General features: G+C 37.1%; 2 protein-coding genes across 3 annotated transcripts in view; one reads left to right on the top strand and one right to left on the bottom strand.

Annotated features, from left to right (window-relative positions):
* The window catches only part of LOC126374477 (ejaculatory bulb-specific protein 3-like), a 401,847-nt gene that overhangs the window by 134,242 nt on the left and 248,565 nt on the right, over window positions 1-19,040 (bottom strand). The window lies entirely within an intron of this gene.
* On the top strand, window positions 236-18,303 carry LOC126374370 (solute carrier family 46 member 3-like). Its single transcript, XM_050020984.1, has 7 exons — window positions 236-598; window positions 1,161-1,421; window positions 6,371-6,545; window positions 9,702-9,879; window positions 10,760-11,138; window positions 13,108-13,348; window positions 15,500-18,303. Exons 1-7 carry the CDS (start codon window positions 451-453, stop codon window positions 15,558-15,560), a joined length of 1,443 nt encoding a protein of 480 aa, XP_049876941.1. The 5' UTR covers window positions 236-450; the 3' UTR covers window positions 15,561-18,303.

The following is a 19,040-nucleotide window of genomic DNA, read 5'->3' as shown; positions in this document are numbered from 1 at the left end:
TCGTGTCAGGAAGCCGCTTCATAACTCAAAAGTTTATGCGGACTTTTGAGTTAATTCGTTTGGGGTTCGGAGTAGGAGTCTACTCCGAGGGTGGGGGCTTAGGTTTCATCATCATCACCTTTCATCATTTCATTAATCATCAAGAAAAAAAATACGTCAGACATGGCTGTATGGGCATAGTTCCCTTTGCCTTACCCTTCGGGGAAAACCAAACCAAAAAAAAAAAAAAAAATCACGACATTCAGGCGTGTTGTTGGGCTGTGAGGTCTGCTCTGTTTTGCTGCCGTACTTATTAATTTTACGGACCAAAACAACCAGTCGCAAAAGTCGCAATGAGTTGCGAATTATGAAAGAGCCGGAATATATTTACTAACAATCGTAATTTTAATAACTTTTGTTTTTACATTTAAACTTAGTTTGACGTAATTTTAAAGCGCAATTAAGGTAATAATGGTTGAAAACGAGGAACGGTTGACTGAAAGAAGTGTTTCGGAAAGGGAACCTGCTGTGAATACAATCAGTGAATTACCAGGAAAAAAATATGGAATTACTGTAGAAGTACCAATGTTTTTGGCCATGTTAGGCATATCATTATCAGGTAACTTTATTCAAAAAAACAATATACATCTCATTTATATGATACATTTTTATTTTAATATAGTGATGGAATTAACAAAGTTTAAATTCAATTTCCTGTGTAATATGACCCAACTAACTTTTTTACAAAACAAAATCCTGACTGCCAGTGTCTCACAAATCACAATACATTTCTTAAGTACCTAACTCATTAAACTAATGTTATGGGCGATAGGCTGATCCCTTATCACCGTAAGGTTTATCATATCCAGCTTACGACATCGTATCAACAGTGGCTGCAAGTTGTCTTTGATTACTTGTGGCTCTGCCCACCCCATTAGGGATTAAGGGCGTGAGTTTATGTATGTATGTATGTAACTCATTAAAACATTTAATAACTTCATATTTATAAAACTACTACTACAGCATATTTAAATCATCTCTAATTGAGTAAATTATAGTTTTTAAAATGGATCATACATAGTTCAAACAATTATTTTTTTTAGATCAGTTAACTTATTTTGTTAAGAAATATTGTGGTAAGTGAATAAGTGTTTCTTATCATAATTTAATTTATTTTTAAGGTACTGCCATAAGCAATATAATTCTGTACCGGACATGTGTACACTCTCTGCATCATGACAAGGCTGAATGTCAAGTGTTTCTTGGTCCAGACAAGTCTAACAGTAGTAGACAACTGGAGGAAGAAGTGCAGAAATATGTAACCTTCATCTCAACAGTGAAGATCGTATTGGAGTCAGTTGGTCCGGCTATATTGTCATTTTTCTTAGGAGTATGGTCCGACACACATGGAAGGAAACCACTGATTGTTTGGCCACTTCTTGGTAAGTTCGTAGAGATTAATTCTGCACCTAAGCCCATACAAAATTGTACAAAACTTTTTTGATACACCTGTTTATAGTCCATGAAAGATCGCAAATAGGCAGAAATTGGAAAAAAATATAATTGAAGGGCATTTCTCTGTAAGCTTGCACAGGTCCCATATAAATGCTGTCCTGGTATATTTTTTGTACATTTGTCATAAAACCGAGTTGTATTTTGAAGAAAATTAACTAATATTTTAGTTAGATAAGGAGGCTCACTGAATTTATACGTATTTTCTGAGATATTAGCGATTTAAAAAAAAACATGACAGGGGACTTTTTGAGGCATCAGGGGACTGTTTTGAACGTAACAGGGGATTGTTAAGTCAGAAAGAGGACTGTTATACTTAATGAAAACCCATTTTACACTCTACAATATTATTTTTTATTTTTATGGCATATTTGCACATCAATAATCAACAAAACTTTCTTAAGAAAATATCAACAGACATATCAACAGGCAGCAGGTGAATGGGCTATATTTTCGGAGACTGTGCAAAAAGAACGGATGGAATTCTGTTGGTAAATTACTACGGTATGCAAACTCAGTTGTGCTCGTGATCCACCGAAATGAAAAGCCTGTATTTCTGATGCGTACTTGGTGCAATAATTTTCGCTAAAATCTACGTGGATCAAGACTTCATCATCTTGCAGGTTTGCCTTCAAATCATTAATGGCTTTATATTGATGGACAATATTTCGCTGGTGATTCAAAAATTTCTGTAAATCTTCCTGCAAACATGTTATGAGTTGTCTTGGATGTAGTGCAAATGTTTTTATCAAATATTTGGTCACTATTCGGTGTTTCTTAGTCGTAACATCTTGGATTTGTTGTCTTTCGCAAACCCACATTTTATATTTTATGACTGTTCCATCATCGAATTCTTTATATTTCGGATCGAATCCCGACAAGTATGACACGATCTCGCCAAACAATCCACATCATAACGGTCGCAACATATTTCTTCCAGCAATTTCTGGTGATTGTTGTAGGACATTATTTGTAATATTGTACGTCCGACATGGACATACTGTTGAGACAATTTTATAATGTTTGACACCTGCATGTATGTACCTACACAGCTTCTCAATAAATGTTTCTTGTTTCTTGTTGTTTCTTGTAGCAGTATGAAGTGCGCTCAGCTTCATATCCACGTTGGTGTGAACTACGCATAGACATGTATCGCGGTTTTGAGTGTTTGGTTTTACAACCCAAAATGGACGGAGTCGACAAAATGTTTGGTAGCTAAGTTTTATGTTGCCTGTCTTAAACTTTTTGTAGAGATTAAAAACTGTATCAAGAAGATACCTCTTCTGTTTCCTTACAGTATTTCTGCTTATAAATTCTTTTTTACCTGCTGCCATACGGCTATTACTATCATCTTCAAAGAAATTCTGAACAGTCCGTTTATAACTCTCAGGTATTTTACAACGTCTAGCTAAAGGTACGTCCAAGCCACTGAGATTGGCTTTTTTGCCGTTTCTAGACAACAATTTAATGTCTTTAGGTATCCAGTGCCTGTACTTTTGAACAATACTGCCCTCAACAACTTTTTTAAAGATTTGTCTCTCTTTGGTACGTTTCAATGTGGAATAATTCTCTTTCAACTGTTCACTAATGACGTCACCAAATAATGCTTTCTTGACTACTTCTTTTCTTTGATCGGGCTCGTCTAACATTTTAAATATTTTTGTCTTAGGGGTATCTTCAACGTTCTTTTTTATTTTACTTTTAAATCTCGCTAATCTTTTCTTGTACTTCTCAATTTGCTTTTCTAAATTTGCGATCTTTTCATTTCTTTCTCTATTATACTTCTTTCGTCTCTTTGAAGCTTCTTTTTTTCTTTGCTGTCGACTAGCAATGGAAACGGCTAAGCTTGGCGCTGGAGATATTTGAACTGGAACTGGAGTGGTAGATCTTGAAGGCGGAGTATCTACTTCTGGATCTGATAACGGGGTATTTTCTCGTAAAAAAAGTGTTCGTGACGCTTTTAAGTCTCAGTCTTTTGGCTCGGTATACGGTACAATGTTCTTTCCACTTCTTTAAGGCAGCTCTATGCTCACGTGGCGTCATATCCTTTACTAACTTCCGTAAACCTTTTTCTTTCTTCTTTTGGTATTTCAATTTCTCCTTTTCTCTCATTTCTTCTCTTTTTTGTGGGTCATTCTTTCTTTTTAGATATCGTAGTTTTTCTGCTTCCCTCTTTTTCTGTAGCAATTCCTCTCGGGATAACTTTTTCTTTTTAGGAACCATTTCATGTGTGTTTGATCAACCTGAGTAAAAAAAATGAGTTTATCAAAAAAATATGCTGCAAATTATTAATCCTGCAATCAAATTGCTTATGTAATTTTGCAGGACATTGCATTTATACCAATGTAATAATAATAAATAATGATACTTTGATGATTCTTACATAAATAAAACTAGCGGATAAATTAACACAAACAATACATCAAAATAACAACCAATACACAGTCCTCTGTTAATCAGAACAGTCCCCTGCTCTATTTTCAGGCAGGGTACTGTTGCCAGGGGACTGTGTATTTTGGCTAAATTTCACTACGATTACAAAACTAAAGTAAATAGTTTTTTTAAGAAATTATCGATCAATTAAGACATAAATGATAAACCAATAAATTATGTCTCCAAATAATTAAAGCAATTTAAATAAATATAACTACTTACCAGAGGACTGTGTGTGGTAGCGGTCCTACCGCGTCTTTACCTCACAAATGGTGGTCTGACACTAAACAAAATGGCTTGTCGCCGCCGCCTTCAGCACGGTAGCCAACTTCACAACAATTGCGTTTTGTTTCACTCAAAAAAACGTTTGTAAACATTACAGTTTTGTTTTATTATGGCTTAATTTTTTTGACAGGGGCCTGTATACAAATTCTGGGGACAAAGTTTACAGGACTTTACAAAATTAATAAAATAGATAATTAGACCTTTTTTTACTACAATAACATAATTTAATTATTTTACTATATGATATTAACTGCCAGATATATTTAGCTTCACTAACTTTTCCGTAAATCTCATTTCGAGAAGGAAATACAGTGATGGGGACAACCAGGGGACTGTATTTTTAGAGTTTCTATTAAGTCTAGACAAAAAATTAAAATAATTATGGTTCTAAAACAAAATGGCCCCTAAAGTTTCGGGGTTGAATTTCCATTAGAAGTGATTTCTTTTTAAATAATTTAATTACTTTCTGACAAAAATTGTCGGGACAGCCGATTACGACCTTACAGAGAATCGCCCTGAAACAAGAATTTGTTATTTATTGCTCTTATTCTCTCATGAGAGCTTTGTCCATTAACTCAAAATCCACGATTCTGAAGTGTAATATACTTAGGTAGACTAAAATTTGCCATACTAAACGTTGGGATAGTTGTCTGCTGTAAATACATGTAAATATTTTTTTTTTTTTTTTATTTATTTTATTAAATCTTAATACTAAAAATACAATTATCAATGCCCTGCAAAACTGTTTAAACAGTTTGTCTGCAGGAAAGAGTCTCTCTACTAATAATATGAACTTATATCTAATAGTCAATTAATAACATACAATAATAAGTTAGCTAGGACACGAGTCTAGAAGGTGTTGTTTTATTAATAATGTTAATTAATAATGTTATTTTTTTATAATTTAATTAAATTAATAATTATATATTATATTAATAATTATAAATTAATTAATTAATAATGTTATTTTTAACATACAATGTTACAATACTTTTAAGGCTGATATGATGTATGTATTATGTACTATATTTATCATTTTAATATTTGACCCAGTACTGGTAATGTAGGTAATCTAATCACACACATTTGTTATATAAACAACACATAATTTGTTTAATCACAATATAGGTCTATGATTCAGTACTAAGAATGAAATTACAATCAAGCAGCTGGGTTTATCACCAAGATAGGTGGCTGTACACTTATTCTAGTTCTAATGTAGGTACCTAATATCTTTCGTGTTCCTTTTATGTAATGCTTGAAACATAGTAGGTACCTACAGCGATTTATCAGTTACAAACTCACTTGTTAGATAGGTACATATCTACTTAGTAGGTTTTATGAATACAGCGTAGGTACCTACCTATGCACCATGGTGCATCTACCTATTTTCAAAATTTCTATTTTACTAGGTAGTCCGCATAAAAATAGATGCACCATGTTTTTTGTTCCATCATTGAAAAACACAAGTGTGACGTCATCAATAAACGTGATCACACGTCGTATTATTTTGTAATTCACAATTAATATTCGTATAGGTATCAGTGAAATATAAAAATGTTATTGATTTTTAAGGCTGCCCGTCAGTGCCCGTGTACCGAAGTGGCGCCGAGAAACGGAGAAAAATCAACCAATAGGATTGCACAAAATAGTTCGCAACTCCCTGTATTGGTTAATAGTTCTCCGTTTCTCCGATCCGCTTCGGTGGACAGGCAGCCGAAGCCTCAGACTGGCTTCAATTTGTAGATTCGCATTTTGTAATTTATCTGGACACAGTCATCAGCCTATTGGATTAGGTGACTAGAAGCAACGGCTACACTGTGGGGCAGCTTATATTCGTCTGTGGTTCATTTTAGTTATTTACGTTCAAGACGTGTACCAGAGCCGAAAAATTACTGCACTTGCAACTTTATCTATAAGAAGCGTATATATAATTTTCTTCCGAAGCTGATTGATCCGTGCTTCGGAAGGCACGTTAAGCCTTTGGTCCCGGTTACTACTTACTGATGTAAGTATGTAGTCGCTACATGAGCCATTTCAGGGGCCTTTGCCGGCTCAGTAATAACCCAGACACCAGGGTTGATGAGGTGGGTGTTCCACCTCACAACCCACACGATAAGATCATTTTCTTATTTTTTTTTACTAAGTATTATTTTTTTAGGTATGGCGTTGACTTCAATGATGGTAGTCGTGTACAGTATGTTGGAAGACTATGGCCCTTGGTGGTATGTGCTCACAGCCATACCATACTCTCTCACAGGAGGGTTCACTGTCCTCTTCACCGGAACCTTCTGTTACTTGACCGACATCACCAGTACCAAGAACAGATCACTTAGGTAATTTGTTAAGTAAAAGGGGGTATTGCATGTGTGAAGATCGCTAGGCGGTAAAAGCTAGTGTTCAATGTAATGTTCAAGGTAAGTTTTGTTATTTGTCTTTTGAGCTAATCTTCGGAAAGCGTGGACGTAGGTACGCTTCCTTGATGATAACTGCTGCAGTGCCGAGTTCGATTTCCCATTGACATGATTTGTTCAAAACATAATATTAGTTAAGTATGAGTTTTTGGCGCGTTTGTGTTCGTCTTTATGTAGGTGTCAATATCCGCCGCGCCGCGCCGCGCTCCTATAGAATTGTATCGAGGGCTTTAACCAATACACGCAGCGAATGCTATTTACGTAGATAAACGTCGTACAGCTATTGGTCGAAGCCCTCGATACAATTTACGCCGCGCGACTTTGCTTGGGTTTGGATTTTAAAAGGACTTTGTGCCTTACGACCGTATTGTTTAGATTCTAAACACTCGATACAGTGTATGCTACTGTTTTCAATGTCCTGTTATAAATTTTATCCAAACTTTAGTGGGAGGGGTGATAAAGTCGTAACTCTATAACTTTATGATGTTGTAAAAAACAGAACTAACTCTTTCTTTAGTGGGCTGAAAGAGAGCTCTTCTTTAGATACAGCAGAAATATCCTCGATTAAAACGTCATCAATATGCCGGCTTAATCTAAAGTTTACAATCGTTGCTTGAGTCACGCGATTGCATCTTTGATAATAGATATTTATGGGTCGATGTCATGCAATAAATGAACATTATCGTAAATCGTAGCTGTCACGGTCACTGCTAAATACCTGAACACTTTAAGGCTAACCTGATTTTATCGAAATAAAAAAGGAATAAGCAACATCAGAGGTATACAACAACACACTTTTGGAACGCTGTTTTACACGGGATATCTACCTACGTAGTCGGTCCCAAAGTTCTGTCATATATGAAAATAGTGATAAAATAAAAAGTACCAATAATTTTATAAAAATTTATATATCAATTTAAAGTATATTTATTAAATTAAGAAATGAAAATAACTTAAAATTATTCGAAATGACCTCCCTTGTTTTTAATAACTTCACTCAAACGCCGCGGCCAGTCATCTATCGCAGCACGCACCATATTCATGTCTATTTCAGCGACGGCTTTAATTATGACCTTGTTCTCTAAGACCTGCCAAATTTTATAATCCAGAGGATTAAGGTCCGGACTGGAGGAAGGCCAATCTTCGTGTCTAATAAAGTCAATTTTTTGATGGTCGAACCAGGCTTGAGTAGTTTTGGCTTTGTGTGCAGGCGCAGAATCCTGCTGGAACACGAAATGATGTCCTGAAAATAGCGTGTTGGGCAGATCTTTGACAAGCCGATTCAAAACCGTCTCTTGGTACACTTTTGTACTGGTTTTGACACCTTTTTCGCAGAAATGAACCTCCGTTGGCCCATAGTAAGAGACACCTAACCAGACCATCACTGAAGATGGATGATGCCCATGTTGAACCCGCGGAACTTTTTTTCCTGCTTCTTCAGAGTTCTCTGCGTACACTCTATCGTTTTGCTTATTGTACTTTTCTTCTATATCAAAAATTTTTTCGTCTGTAAAAAGTATGTCACGGTGTCGGTTTCTCGCGTACCGTTTTAATAACAACCGGGATCTTTTGAGTCTAATTGCTTTCAGGCGGGCATTAAGTAAGTGTCCACTCTTTTTCTTGTATGCTCGCAACTTAAGGTCTTCGTTTAAAACCTTTTTGACTGTTTTTCTACTGACCCCCATCTGCAAAGCCATCAGTTTCTGTTTTCGGACAGGATTTCTTCGTATGGGCGCCTTTATCGCTTTGATCACTGCTGGTGTTCTTGCGGAGCGAGGCCGGCCAGTTCTTTTCTTGTCCTCAACACTTGAGACTTCATTATACCTATTTATGGTACGATACACAAACCTAAGTGTTATTTTCAAATTTTTGAGCAACTTGAAAATGGTACTCGGCGAGTGTCCACAGCGATGCAACGCTAAAATTGCGATTCGGTTTTCTTTCAAGGTCCACTCCATCGTAATAAATCACGGCAAATGATCATTTTTTGTTTTAAAATAATTGTCAAACATTCAAAAATGGAACGCCATAAAATTTTTCTAAAAGCATGTTCGAAATTTAAAAATAATGTGCCTGTGACAGAACTTTGGGACCGACTACGTATATGTCGTATAGTACGAATAGGTACTTCATAGCCAAAAAAGAAATAAACAGCAAAAAAAAATATATCCAAACTAAACGAAACAAACGAATGATGGTAACTATTGTCCCCTACCTGATTGCCTCCCCTAGAATGACTTTTCAGGCGTCACAGAAGACAACTTGCATATCAAAGTGATACACTTAGAGGATGGTAACCAGTTTCAGCCAGCACCTATCTACTACAATCGCGCATCGGTATAAACATCATCATCATCATCAGCCCATTAACGTCCCCACTGCTGGGGCACGGGCCTTCCCTATGGATGGATAGGGAGATCGGGCCTTAAACCATCACGCGGGCCCAGTGCGGATTGACGGTTATTAACGACTGCTAATGCAGCCGGGACCAACGGCTTAACGTGCCTTCCGAAGCACGGAGGAGCTCGAGATGAAAACTTTTTTTTGTGGTCACCCATCCTATGACCGGCCTTTGCGAAAGTTGCTTAACTTCAACAATCGCAGACCGAGCGCGTTTACCGCTGCGCCACCGAGCTCCTCATTATAATATGTCATGCATAAATTACATGTCAATCATTTGTAGGATATCGGACGGAAACGACTTCAGGCCCCAAGTTCTACTAAAATTATATCTTTAGTAAGTAGTTAAGTGGCCTCAGTGGTCCAGTGGATGAGCGTTGGGGTCACGATTCGGAGGTCCCGGGTTCGAATCTCGGTGGGGACATGATCACAAAAATAACTTTTTTACAGGCTGATCACCCAATAGTCCGAAAGTAAACCGGGCTTCGGAAGGCAAATTAAGGTTTGGTCCCAGAATACTTACTGATATAAGTACATAGTCGTTACCTGAGGCACCTTAGAGGCCTTTGGCGACTCAACAACAACCCTGACACCGTTGCTGAGTTTGGTAATCCACCTTATAACCCACACGATAGAGGAAGATCTTCATTAAGTTATAAGTATATTATTTGATTACAGAATGACAATCCTAGAGGCGATGGTATCCGTCGGGAGTGTGGTAGGAGGAATAGCAAGTTCATATTTGTTGAAAGCAGTCGGCAATGTCTACCTACTCCTAATAGTTGCTGTGCTAAATGTGATCTCATATGCTTATAGTAATATTTACTTAAGGGAGTCTTTGACAGGCGCTGTACGGGTGAGTTAAAATAACTTGTTTTTGTACAATAAGGAAATCAAAGTAACTAAAGCGAGATAATGCTATTGTAAATCCATTAAAATTAATTAGGTAGTAAAATAAAAGCATAAAAGAACTTTAATGACAAAATTACACTTTTCCGTGGAACTACTGAATTTATTTAAATGTCAATTTGCAAGTTTGCGGTTTCCTTTCTGTCTGACCTTGATGAGACAGTCAGACAAATAAAACTGTCAATATGGACTTGTTTACTATCCAGTATAGGTACCTATCGTGTTTTAGTTACCAAATGATAGATCGTACCAAATTATTTTTTTAGGAAATCCCCAATCCTTTCAATGTACGACCCTGTAGCTCTTCCTTTGCCAGTTCTATTAACGATCTTCCCTTTAAATACAGCTTTCGTAATTCTATTATCCTTCACATGTTCAAACCATCTTAACATTTCCGTCTCAATCTTAATTAGGTACTACGATACTTCAACTTTTACACCATATCTCTCTTATCAAACTGTTTCTTATTCTGTTACTCAAGAAGTAGATGGGAGATATACCTAGGAATAAAAATAGTACTTGTCTTTAAGAATAATATTAGGTACTTTTGTCTATATATTAATTCTAAATGTAAAAATTACGCAGGATCAAAGGTTAACCGTTTGTGCTTTTGCATTATTTATTACATTGTAGTTCAAGTAAATCTGAAGTAGGTAGGCAGACACGTTCATTTTAGGCCAACGTAAATACGACCCATTTTATATCTAAGCTAACTAAATTTGATTATTTCCTATTTAACTAGTATAAAGGGGATAATCATTATCAAGTCAAGCAGTAGATACGGAAATGAGTGTTATAATTATAATTAATTAGTTGAAATTTTCCAGGGGGGATTTACATCAATACTGGACCTGTTATTAGTGAAAGAAATGATGCGACAATGTTTCAAGCGACGCCCAAATTATGGAAGAGCGCAGATTTTATTGCTCACAGTGGCAAACAGCCTTTCAATATTCATCCTATACGGTATCGTAGGCCTGGATTACTTGTATGCAAGAGAGAAGCTTCATTGGGCGATGAAGGAGTATACAATATTCTCTGCCGCGAGTACAACGATATCGTTCTTCGGGTCTTTCCTGGGTGTGGGTCTAGTGCAGAAGATATTGCCCGTCGGGGACCTCATGTTCTCAATTATAGCATTCTTATCGTCAGCGGTTGAGTACTTCATTCGAACATTTGCAACGCTCACGTGGCACATGTATTTAGGTAAGATTCATCTATCTTTTTTTTCCTTTAAAGTCGTAAGGCCCAGTTGCCGTTTGAAATTAAAATCCCATTGTTTTATTATTTTGCCTGGAAAACTGGGCCTTACGAAGGTAAATTTCGTCTCATAGTCGTAATACCTATAAGTACCTTTCCGATTTTTTTCCTTTTCTGAAAAGCTAGCTGTAATATGTATTGGTAATAGTAGGCTCTATTTTCCGCATTTAGATACATGGATGGCCCATTATGTGTGTTGTATAGGTAGTAGCGGATAAAACAGAAAACAGCAGAAATCCTTAATCCGCCACTGAGCATCCATCCATTAAAGTCGTGTATGGATTAGTTAAATAGAACTAAGAGCCATGATCACATTTACGTAGTTTTCCTTGTCATATGAAGTGTCATATTACCTATATACTATACATTCACTGCTAAGATCGGATTCGTCAGCCTTATAAGAGCGCATCTTAGGCGCTGCTATATCAGGAACTAGCCGCAATCATTGCCGAATACGGCTGGAAGGATTATATTTCACATATTACCTACATAGATAGGCTATTTACCAATAAATCAGTATCTATTATACAATATAAGTACTTATCTGTTATTTGACTGATAGTGTTACGTTATCAACATACTTACGAGTATACAAGATAAAATAATACATACGCATACAGTATAATGTAGGTATTTTCCTATTATCAATAAAAGCAATGTTATCTAACGATATATGTACCTGTTAAATAATTTGGATAATACACATTACACTACATGAGACTATTACGAATATGGTCCATAATCAAAACCACCAGAAACCTTTGAACATTTTCGCTTCAGTCAGCTGGAAATTCTGACGAATGGGTTGACTACCAGCTCAAACATCTTCCTTCCTCCAACCTGTAGTAAAGAGAGCAGCGTTGTGCAGTTATCTAGCCAAATAGTACAATAAGTCACGTAAAAATAACGTCGAGCTGTGCAACAAATCCACTGCGGATGATTCAGGTGCCGCCCAGCCCAGCAGTGGGCCAGCGCTATTATGAAGAGCATTAGGAGCAGTTCTCGAGAATAACTTATATTCGTTGTCATACATTGGCCTTGCTCGTTTATAAATTGAACAATAAGTATGAGTCAAGTCGAACAATAAGCTAGTCAAAGTGACTAAACAAAGTGATTGGTCACTTTACTTTGAATATGCGGTATTACAGTAAGTGTACACTGCAAACAATTGACAAATTGCAATATTGCTTTTTTTAAGATGAATTGCTTTGATGTGACTTTTTTGACCCCTCTGATAAGACGTTATACGAATCCTTATTTACTTGGTCCACAATTTAGAAGTATTTTTTGAAGTCGTTACGAAAACTTCTGTTTCCATTTCCTTCCCGCTCCCGTTAATATTGTATTGCCACATTGCCCCCCGACCTCCCGTCAATCATTATTATAAGTACTCCACCAAGCTTTAACAACCTTTAATACATAAACTGCCTATATACGTCCCACTGCTGGGCACAAGTCTCCCCTCAATCAACCGGAGGGGGTATGGAACAACCTTTAATAATAATTCCTTATTTAGGATAACTACACCCATACAATAAATACCATCCATTGTGATGGTACCTAAGGTCAACGGCAACCTTTTTGCTAAAAGCTAATATTTCGTGTTTTATTCGACTTCATGAGTTTGAACTCATCGCGGACTCCAGGGTCTGAGCCCGGTTAATGGTAATAGGTTCACCCCGTTACTTGGCTGGCGAGAAGTGGGTGTATATCTGGGGGCACGCACGGGTGTGCCCCCACCAAGACGAGCAAAGTGAAGCGCAAGGGCGGGGCACTAACTAGAAACGTTTTTTTCGAAACGTTTTGTCGATTTTTTTAATTATATTAAACACGTCTACATACCCCTTTGGCGACATAGGCGTGTTGCTAAGTTATGTTCTTATTTCATGTTTTATCATATTCCAATTAATTTCAGGTGCCGGAGTGTCTCTCTTCAAAGGCCTATCAGCGCCCCTAATAAGGTCGTTGATAACGAAGATATTACCAGTGGAGGACATAGCGAAGGTGTTTTCCCTAATGTGCGCCCTGGAAGGCATATCTCCGTTATTCTCACCGGCCATATACAATACGTTGTACAACTTCACCATATCGCGGTTCCCGGGAGCAGTGTACATGCTTAGTGGTGCCATATGCATAGTCTGTGCCGTTATGTTAGCGTGAGTATGATTTTTTTAATTATCATAATTCATTAGAGGTTGTGACCACGAGGTGTCGACCATTTTGGTGTTTTAATTGAATTATCTTAGTAAATACTACAGTATGTTAGTTACTCCATGATCATGGCACTACTGGGGGGTTAAAATGGCCACATTGAAGCAATTCATCTAAGAATATATATTTGACATTTGTTTGTATTGCGTACTTACTTTTATGTGCGCTAATGTCAAATTGCAATATTGCTTTCTTAGTTGAATTGCTTCAATGTGGCCATTTTATCCCCCCTGGCCTTTGAAGCAATATAATAATGACGTATGTGGGTAGATGAAGACTGTTATTAAATTTAAAGATGAGAAATTGGTTATGGGGATACATAAATTGTTTAGCGAATAAGGTATACAGTGTTAGTGATATCGTACTGAATACTGAGGGGGATGATTTAGCTCATGATTCTGAGTTAATATCTAGTGGAATTTTCCGTCGCAAAAGTATGGAACACAGAAAAAAGTAGAAGTATGGAGTACGTTAGAGACATCGTACTGAATACTGAGGGGGATGATTCAGCTCACGATTCTCAGTTAATGTCAAGTGGATTTTGTATTTTGTCCGAATCATCCTTCAAAAGTTTACATTACGGTGTCACTAACACCCTGTATTTAACTATCGCGAATAGTCGGATTATTCGACTACAAAAACATACTAGGGCTTACTCTACATTACTTATAATGATGTGTATAGACAAATATTTGCTTAACAGAGAATAGAATTACGATGTCATTTGAAACAACCATGATTTTATTACAGTCAGCTAATCTCTAATACCTACTAATGTATTGTACATGTTGTATATTGTAAGTAGGTTAGAATCGGACAAAGATAACCGCATCACTTCCATAGTGAATCATGAAATGAATGCAGAATTAATTCATTGCCAATACGATGGCTAACAGCTGCATTTTAATTAAGCAAAATAATGTTTAAGTAGCACACTGTCCTTCATACAACTGGTTTCTCAGTGCACGTTCAAATCGTCTGTTTTTTTTGTATCTTATTTGTTTCTTTAATCACGCCTTGTTTACGTGACGGGGTAGGCGATAGTTTGGTAACTTATCGATTTATAGTTTCATGTCTATGTGATAGTCAAATATCCCGATTGTGCTTCGGAAGGCACGTTAAACCGTTTTCGGATACTACTTACTGATGTAAGTAAGTAGTCGTTACATGAGTCATTTTAGGGGCCTTTAGCGGCTCAATGATACCCATGATACCAGGGTTGATGAGGTTGGTAATCCACATCACAAACAACCCGTATGATGAAGTCAAATATCGAAAGAAAGCGGTTAAAACAGAAGCGTCACATGTTGATGATGATGGTTGACAAATACAATAGGAGAGTTTATCATTCATTATAATTTAATATACATAACATACAACATAAACAGCCTATATACGTCCCACTGCTGGGCACAGGCCTCCCCTAAATCAACCGGAGGGGGGTATGGAGCGTACTCCACCACGCTGCTCCAATGCGGGTTGGTGGAGGTGTTTTTACGGCTAATAGCCGGGACCAACGGCTTAACGTGCCCTCCGAAGCACGGAATCATCTCATCATCATCATCATTTCATCGGAATTTAATACATTCATGTAATAATTAAAAATATATTCAAGCGCACCTAAACCTAATCGTTACATAAATTAAACATTTTTATACTTCCTTATGGTGGCACTGCCCTTTGTAAATATGTTAAAACATAATCGTAAAATTGCGTGTCCCAAAAACAAACAAAATAACATTCGAAAGTATTTCTTTGTGCAGTTTCTTATCAACGTATTTTATGGAGGTGTTTCAATGTTCAAGGTTTTAAAATGCAAATCCGAAGCTTTGGGCTTTAAATTATTTTGGATTGCAGCTGTATGTACTACTAAAAATACTCGTATGCATTTTTGTTTTTATGGGAACTGAAAAGAAAAAACTAATGATGATCAGCGTTTTAATAATTATTGATTTGTGAAAGCTTATATTTCTTTAGATTATAAATTTGTAGATTAGTGTAGGGTTAACCATACATAAAGGTGCCTGCAAGAAGGTGCTTGCATTTTGTCATTTGAAAGTTAAAAAAGTCTAAAAGTTCGTTGTTTTTTGTTTCAGGTTTGTCAAGTTCTACAGATGGAGAGCGGCTCGGCCAGCGTACAGTCCTTTGCAGGAATAAGTGAATAAACTGATGTGCAACTAAATAAACTGATAGGCACATTTATATAGGTGTTTTTAAGTTGAGTGTTGTGTGAATGTAGATGCATGATATTGTGTTGAGAGAAGGATGTATGATATGTGTAGCGTTGAGCCTTTTCTTGTCCTTTTTTGGAAAAATGGTAATTTTACTTTGCAGACTAATTTAATAGAAATGCAGACTAATTTTGATAACAATTATGTATTCATTAGCAAGGGCTAGTTACCATAATGCCATATTACTTAGATAGTCCTATAGTTACCCATATTGCAGTAGTAAGTTTTATTTACAAAATCATACTACCTACCTATATAATATTATTTATAAACATTGTTGACCCAACCCGCAGTGGAGCAGCGTGGTGGAGTATGCTCCATACCCTCTCCGGTTGATTGAGAGGAGGCCTGTGCCCAGCAGTGGGACGTATATAGGCTATTTATGTTATGTTATGTTGACTCATGCCATGTTCGGTTTAATAGTTATATGGTGATATTTACATTGTGTTAGTGTTGGGTCATGGCTATTTATAAATATCGCGTTATAATACCTACACAGTGATCCACAGTGGTGATAAGTAATTGCATTGTTTTAAATATACGAGTCCCCGTAGCATGCTGCCTGTAGGTATACCGCGCGAGTTGCCAATGAGCGACTTCCCAGAATATGTTCCTCGAAAAAAGGAATAAATGGCGCTGTACAGATTTAACGTGATATTAATTGCAGCGGCATATATAAAAAAAATTGTTGCTTGAAATTTGGATCAGATAGTTTAGAAATATATTGGTAGCGCGAGACCTATATTGCTTGTCTTTATTTTGATCAGATTAATAATGGGGTAGGTGTGTTGTGCCTGGGTGTACAGAGCCATCTATTTTTTTTTTTTGGGGAACGTCGCTTGGATAATCCCTCATTAGATTGCTTTATTTATCGCATAGCCAATAGCGTTCATCCACACACCGCCACACGCGTGCTACCAGAGCAGTTTACCTATTATTTACATGCGTAGGTTTTGCTTGTGATTAGATTTTAATATTAGTTACCAATTAATACTTTACACTAGGTTCTCTGTATTATGTCCAGAGTATTCCAGAGGACCTAGACCTAGGATAACATTTATGAAACAAATAAAAGAGAAGGTGCAGGTCGTGTCGTATCGGGAGGTGAAGGTTTTGGCGGGAAGAAGAGAGGAATGGCGGTTACTCCACCGACAAGAGCGCAGCTCTTGAATAGAGAGAGAGATTCCAGAGATACAAAGACAAAATTAAGTGGATGCTTGAGTCAAAAACAAGTTGAAATATATATTTTCCCGTCTGAGCATCTAAATCTTGATTAATAATTTGTCCCTTTAAAAATATTATTTGAAGATCTCACGAGTAGATTAATATTTATGGGCCACTAATAAAGGATTCTCGAATGTCGCAAAGTTGTTGTGATATATTTTTGTGTTCAATAGTTATTATCACTGTAATACTTTTAAGTATCTTGGGTATTTATCTTTTACCCACATAAAATAAACTCTTAAAAAATAGGTTCGCCCCCTATTACGAGACTTAAACATAGCTGGCGAGGAGTCAGTGTGTATACTATACACCTCTGCCTACCCCTTCGGGGATATAGGCTTGATGCTATGTAGCATGTCTTAAAAAATAGTGATACGAGCGCACCTTAACCACAGGAAGATCATAAACAAAAGGTCGTGTATTATTTTAATCTCCAATTGAAGTACAACGAAGTCAATTTGAACAATATTGTATTTTGTACCTAGTTATATTTATTGTATGCTAGATTTAATTAATTAAATAGGTAAGCTAACTAGAAAATAACATTTTAGGACATCATATCAAGCCGAACATCATCGAACCTCGTACAGATCCTGTAGTATTACAAAAGTACTAGGTTCAAATCCTAGATTTGATTAGCGTAAAGCACATGACAATGGTGCTAATTCCTGTACACATCATCTAATTTTATTTTAAATTATTATACCTGTCATTTTCTTATCCACTGAAAAAGAAAGGGACGGGTAATCGACAGGCATAAAATTTATAGAACACACGTCAATTTTAGGCACAAATTTCAAAAACCCTCCCAAAATTTTATAGTTGATTTTCTTTGGTTTATTTCATTCGCCCGGGTTTAATCAATTTAAAACAAAAGATTAACAATTGTCAATCATCCGTCCCTTTCCTTTTCGGCAGACAAGAAAATGACGAGTATAACTTAAAATAAAATTAGTAGGGGCCTGCAGGAATCGGGGCCATTATAATTTCTGCGTAATATTGAAGTGTCCTAGAAGTTTTTAGTCTGTCCTCGGTGGTTAAGGAAATGGTGCCGATTCTGGAAGACAAAACTTTATTTTAGTCTAACAGCTCTAAATATAGTGCCGTCCTTCTCTTATAACGAGTGCAAGACGGAGATGAAGCTAGTTTTAGAACTAATTAAGTTGACGTCTGCACCAACGACAGGTATAACTTAAAATAAAATTAAGAGGTATTAGAATCAGTACCGGATGAGAGCCATCAGCGCTCCCCATTGTCCAGCTAAGTAGTTGATGCCATTGGAGGCAAACCTACAATACCCAAGTCTAAAAAGAATCGGCACCAGTCTTAAAGTAGTCCTGTGTTCATTTTCTCGGAATCTTTGCTTTAGGAAATGTGATCTTAGACTAAGTATTTTTTATGTACCTTTATACATTGCTATTTTGAATAAATCATTTAAATGGGAATGACTTTTTATTAGTAACCACCATACATTAGGTTTTTAGAGCGTGTTTAGTTAGATCTCAATCAGCAAGCTGACGCGCATAATCCGCATTTTGTTTTACATGTGTGTGTGTGTTCTATCAATACAAGTTTCACCTTTAGACCTTTAGGCCGAACGCTAAAAGTTGCGCGGGCGCACGCTCGCGTGTCTGTAATGAACAAATAGTATGAGCAGCGCAGGAGCGTGCTACGGAACGCGGGCGCGGGTGACGGATTGTCACACGCGCGGCGGGCGGCGTGCGCACGGCGAGGGCGCGCGCGGCGGTCGTCCGCGAGCGGGTTTGTTTCTACAAATCAGTCGAGCGCCGCTAGATGCCACGGACGCACGCGTCGGAAGCTAGGTACCTACCATCATCATGAACATCGATACAGAGCGGGTAATTATTTGGTTACGAACTCCCCGCTTAGTAGCCTGCTTGTCACGAACGGGTTCGGCAATCGACGTTTGCGTCGACGTTTTTTTGCCACATAATAAATTAGCAAATAATCTATGGTAACTAGACCCATGCAGCCATTTTCTATTAAAATTATTGCATATGGGTGTATGCAATAGCAATTTTTTGTAATAGCAACACTCTGAAGTGCAAAGAAATGGTAGGGTAGACCTCCAAAATGGCAATACTGGCGATGGCAATACTTACGAATAGATTGTGAGGTTATGTAATTGTCTACGTGACTGTATCTACAACAAATGTATGGC

This window comes from Pectinophora gossypiella, chromosome 17 (assembly GCF_024362695.1).
Source record: "Pectinophora gossypiella chromosome 17, ilPecGoss1.1, whole genome shotgun sequence".
In the NCBI taxonomy this organism is placed as follows: domain Eukaryota; kingdom Metazoa; phylum Arthropoda; class Insecta; order Lepidoptera; family Gelechiidae; genus Pectinophora; species Pectinophora gossypiella.
This window is presented reverse-complemented; position numbering and strand designations above follow the sequence as displayed.

Bases quoted from the DNA above. Each gene is read 5' to 3' on its own strand.
- LOC126374370 (XM_050020984.1), top strand. From the start codon at position 451: ATGGTTGAAAACGAGGAACGGTTGACTGAAAGAAGTGTTTCGGAAAGG. The intron at 6,546-9,701 runs GTAATTTGTTAA...ATTTGATTACAG, and splicing joins ACCAAGAACAGATCACTTAG to AATGACAATCCTAGAGGCGA. The intron at 9,880-10,759 runs GTGAGTTAAAAT...GAAATTTTCCAG, and splicing joins CTTTGACAGGCGCTGTACGG to GGGGGATTTACATCAATACT.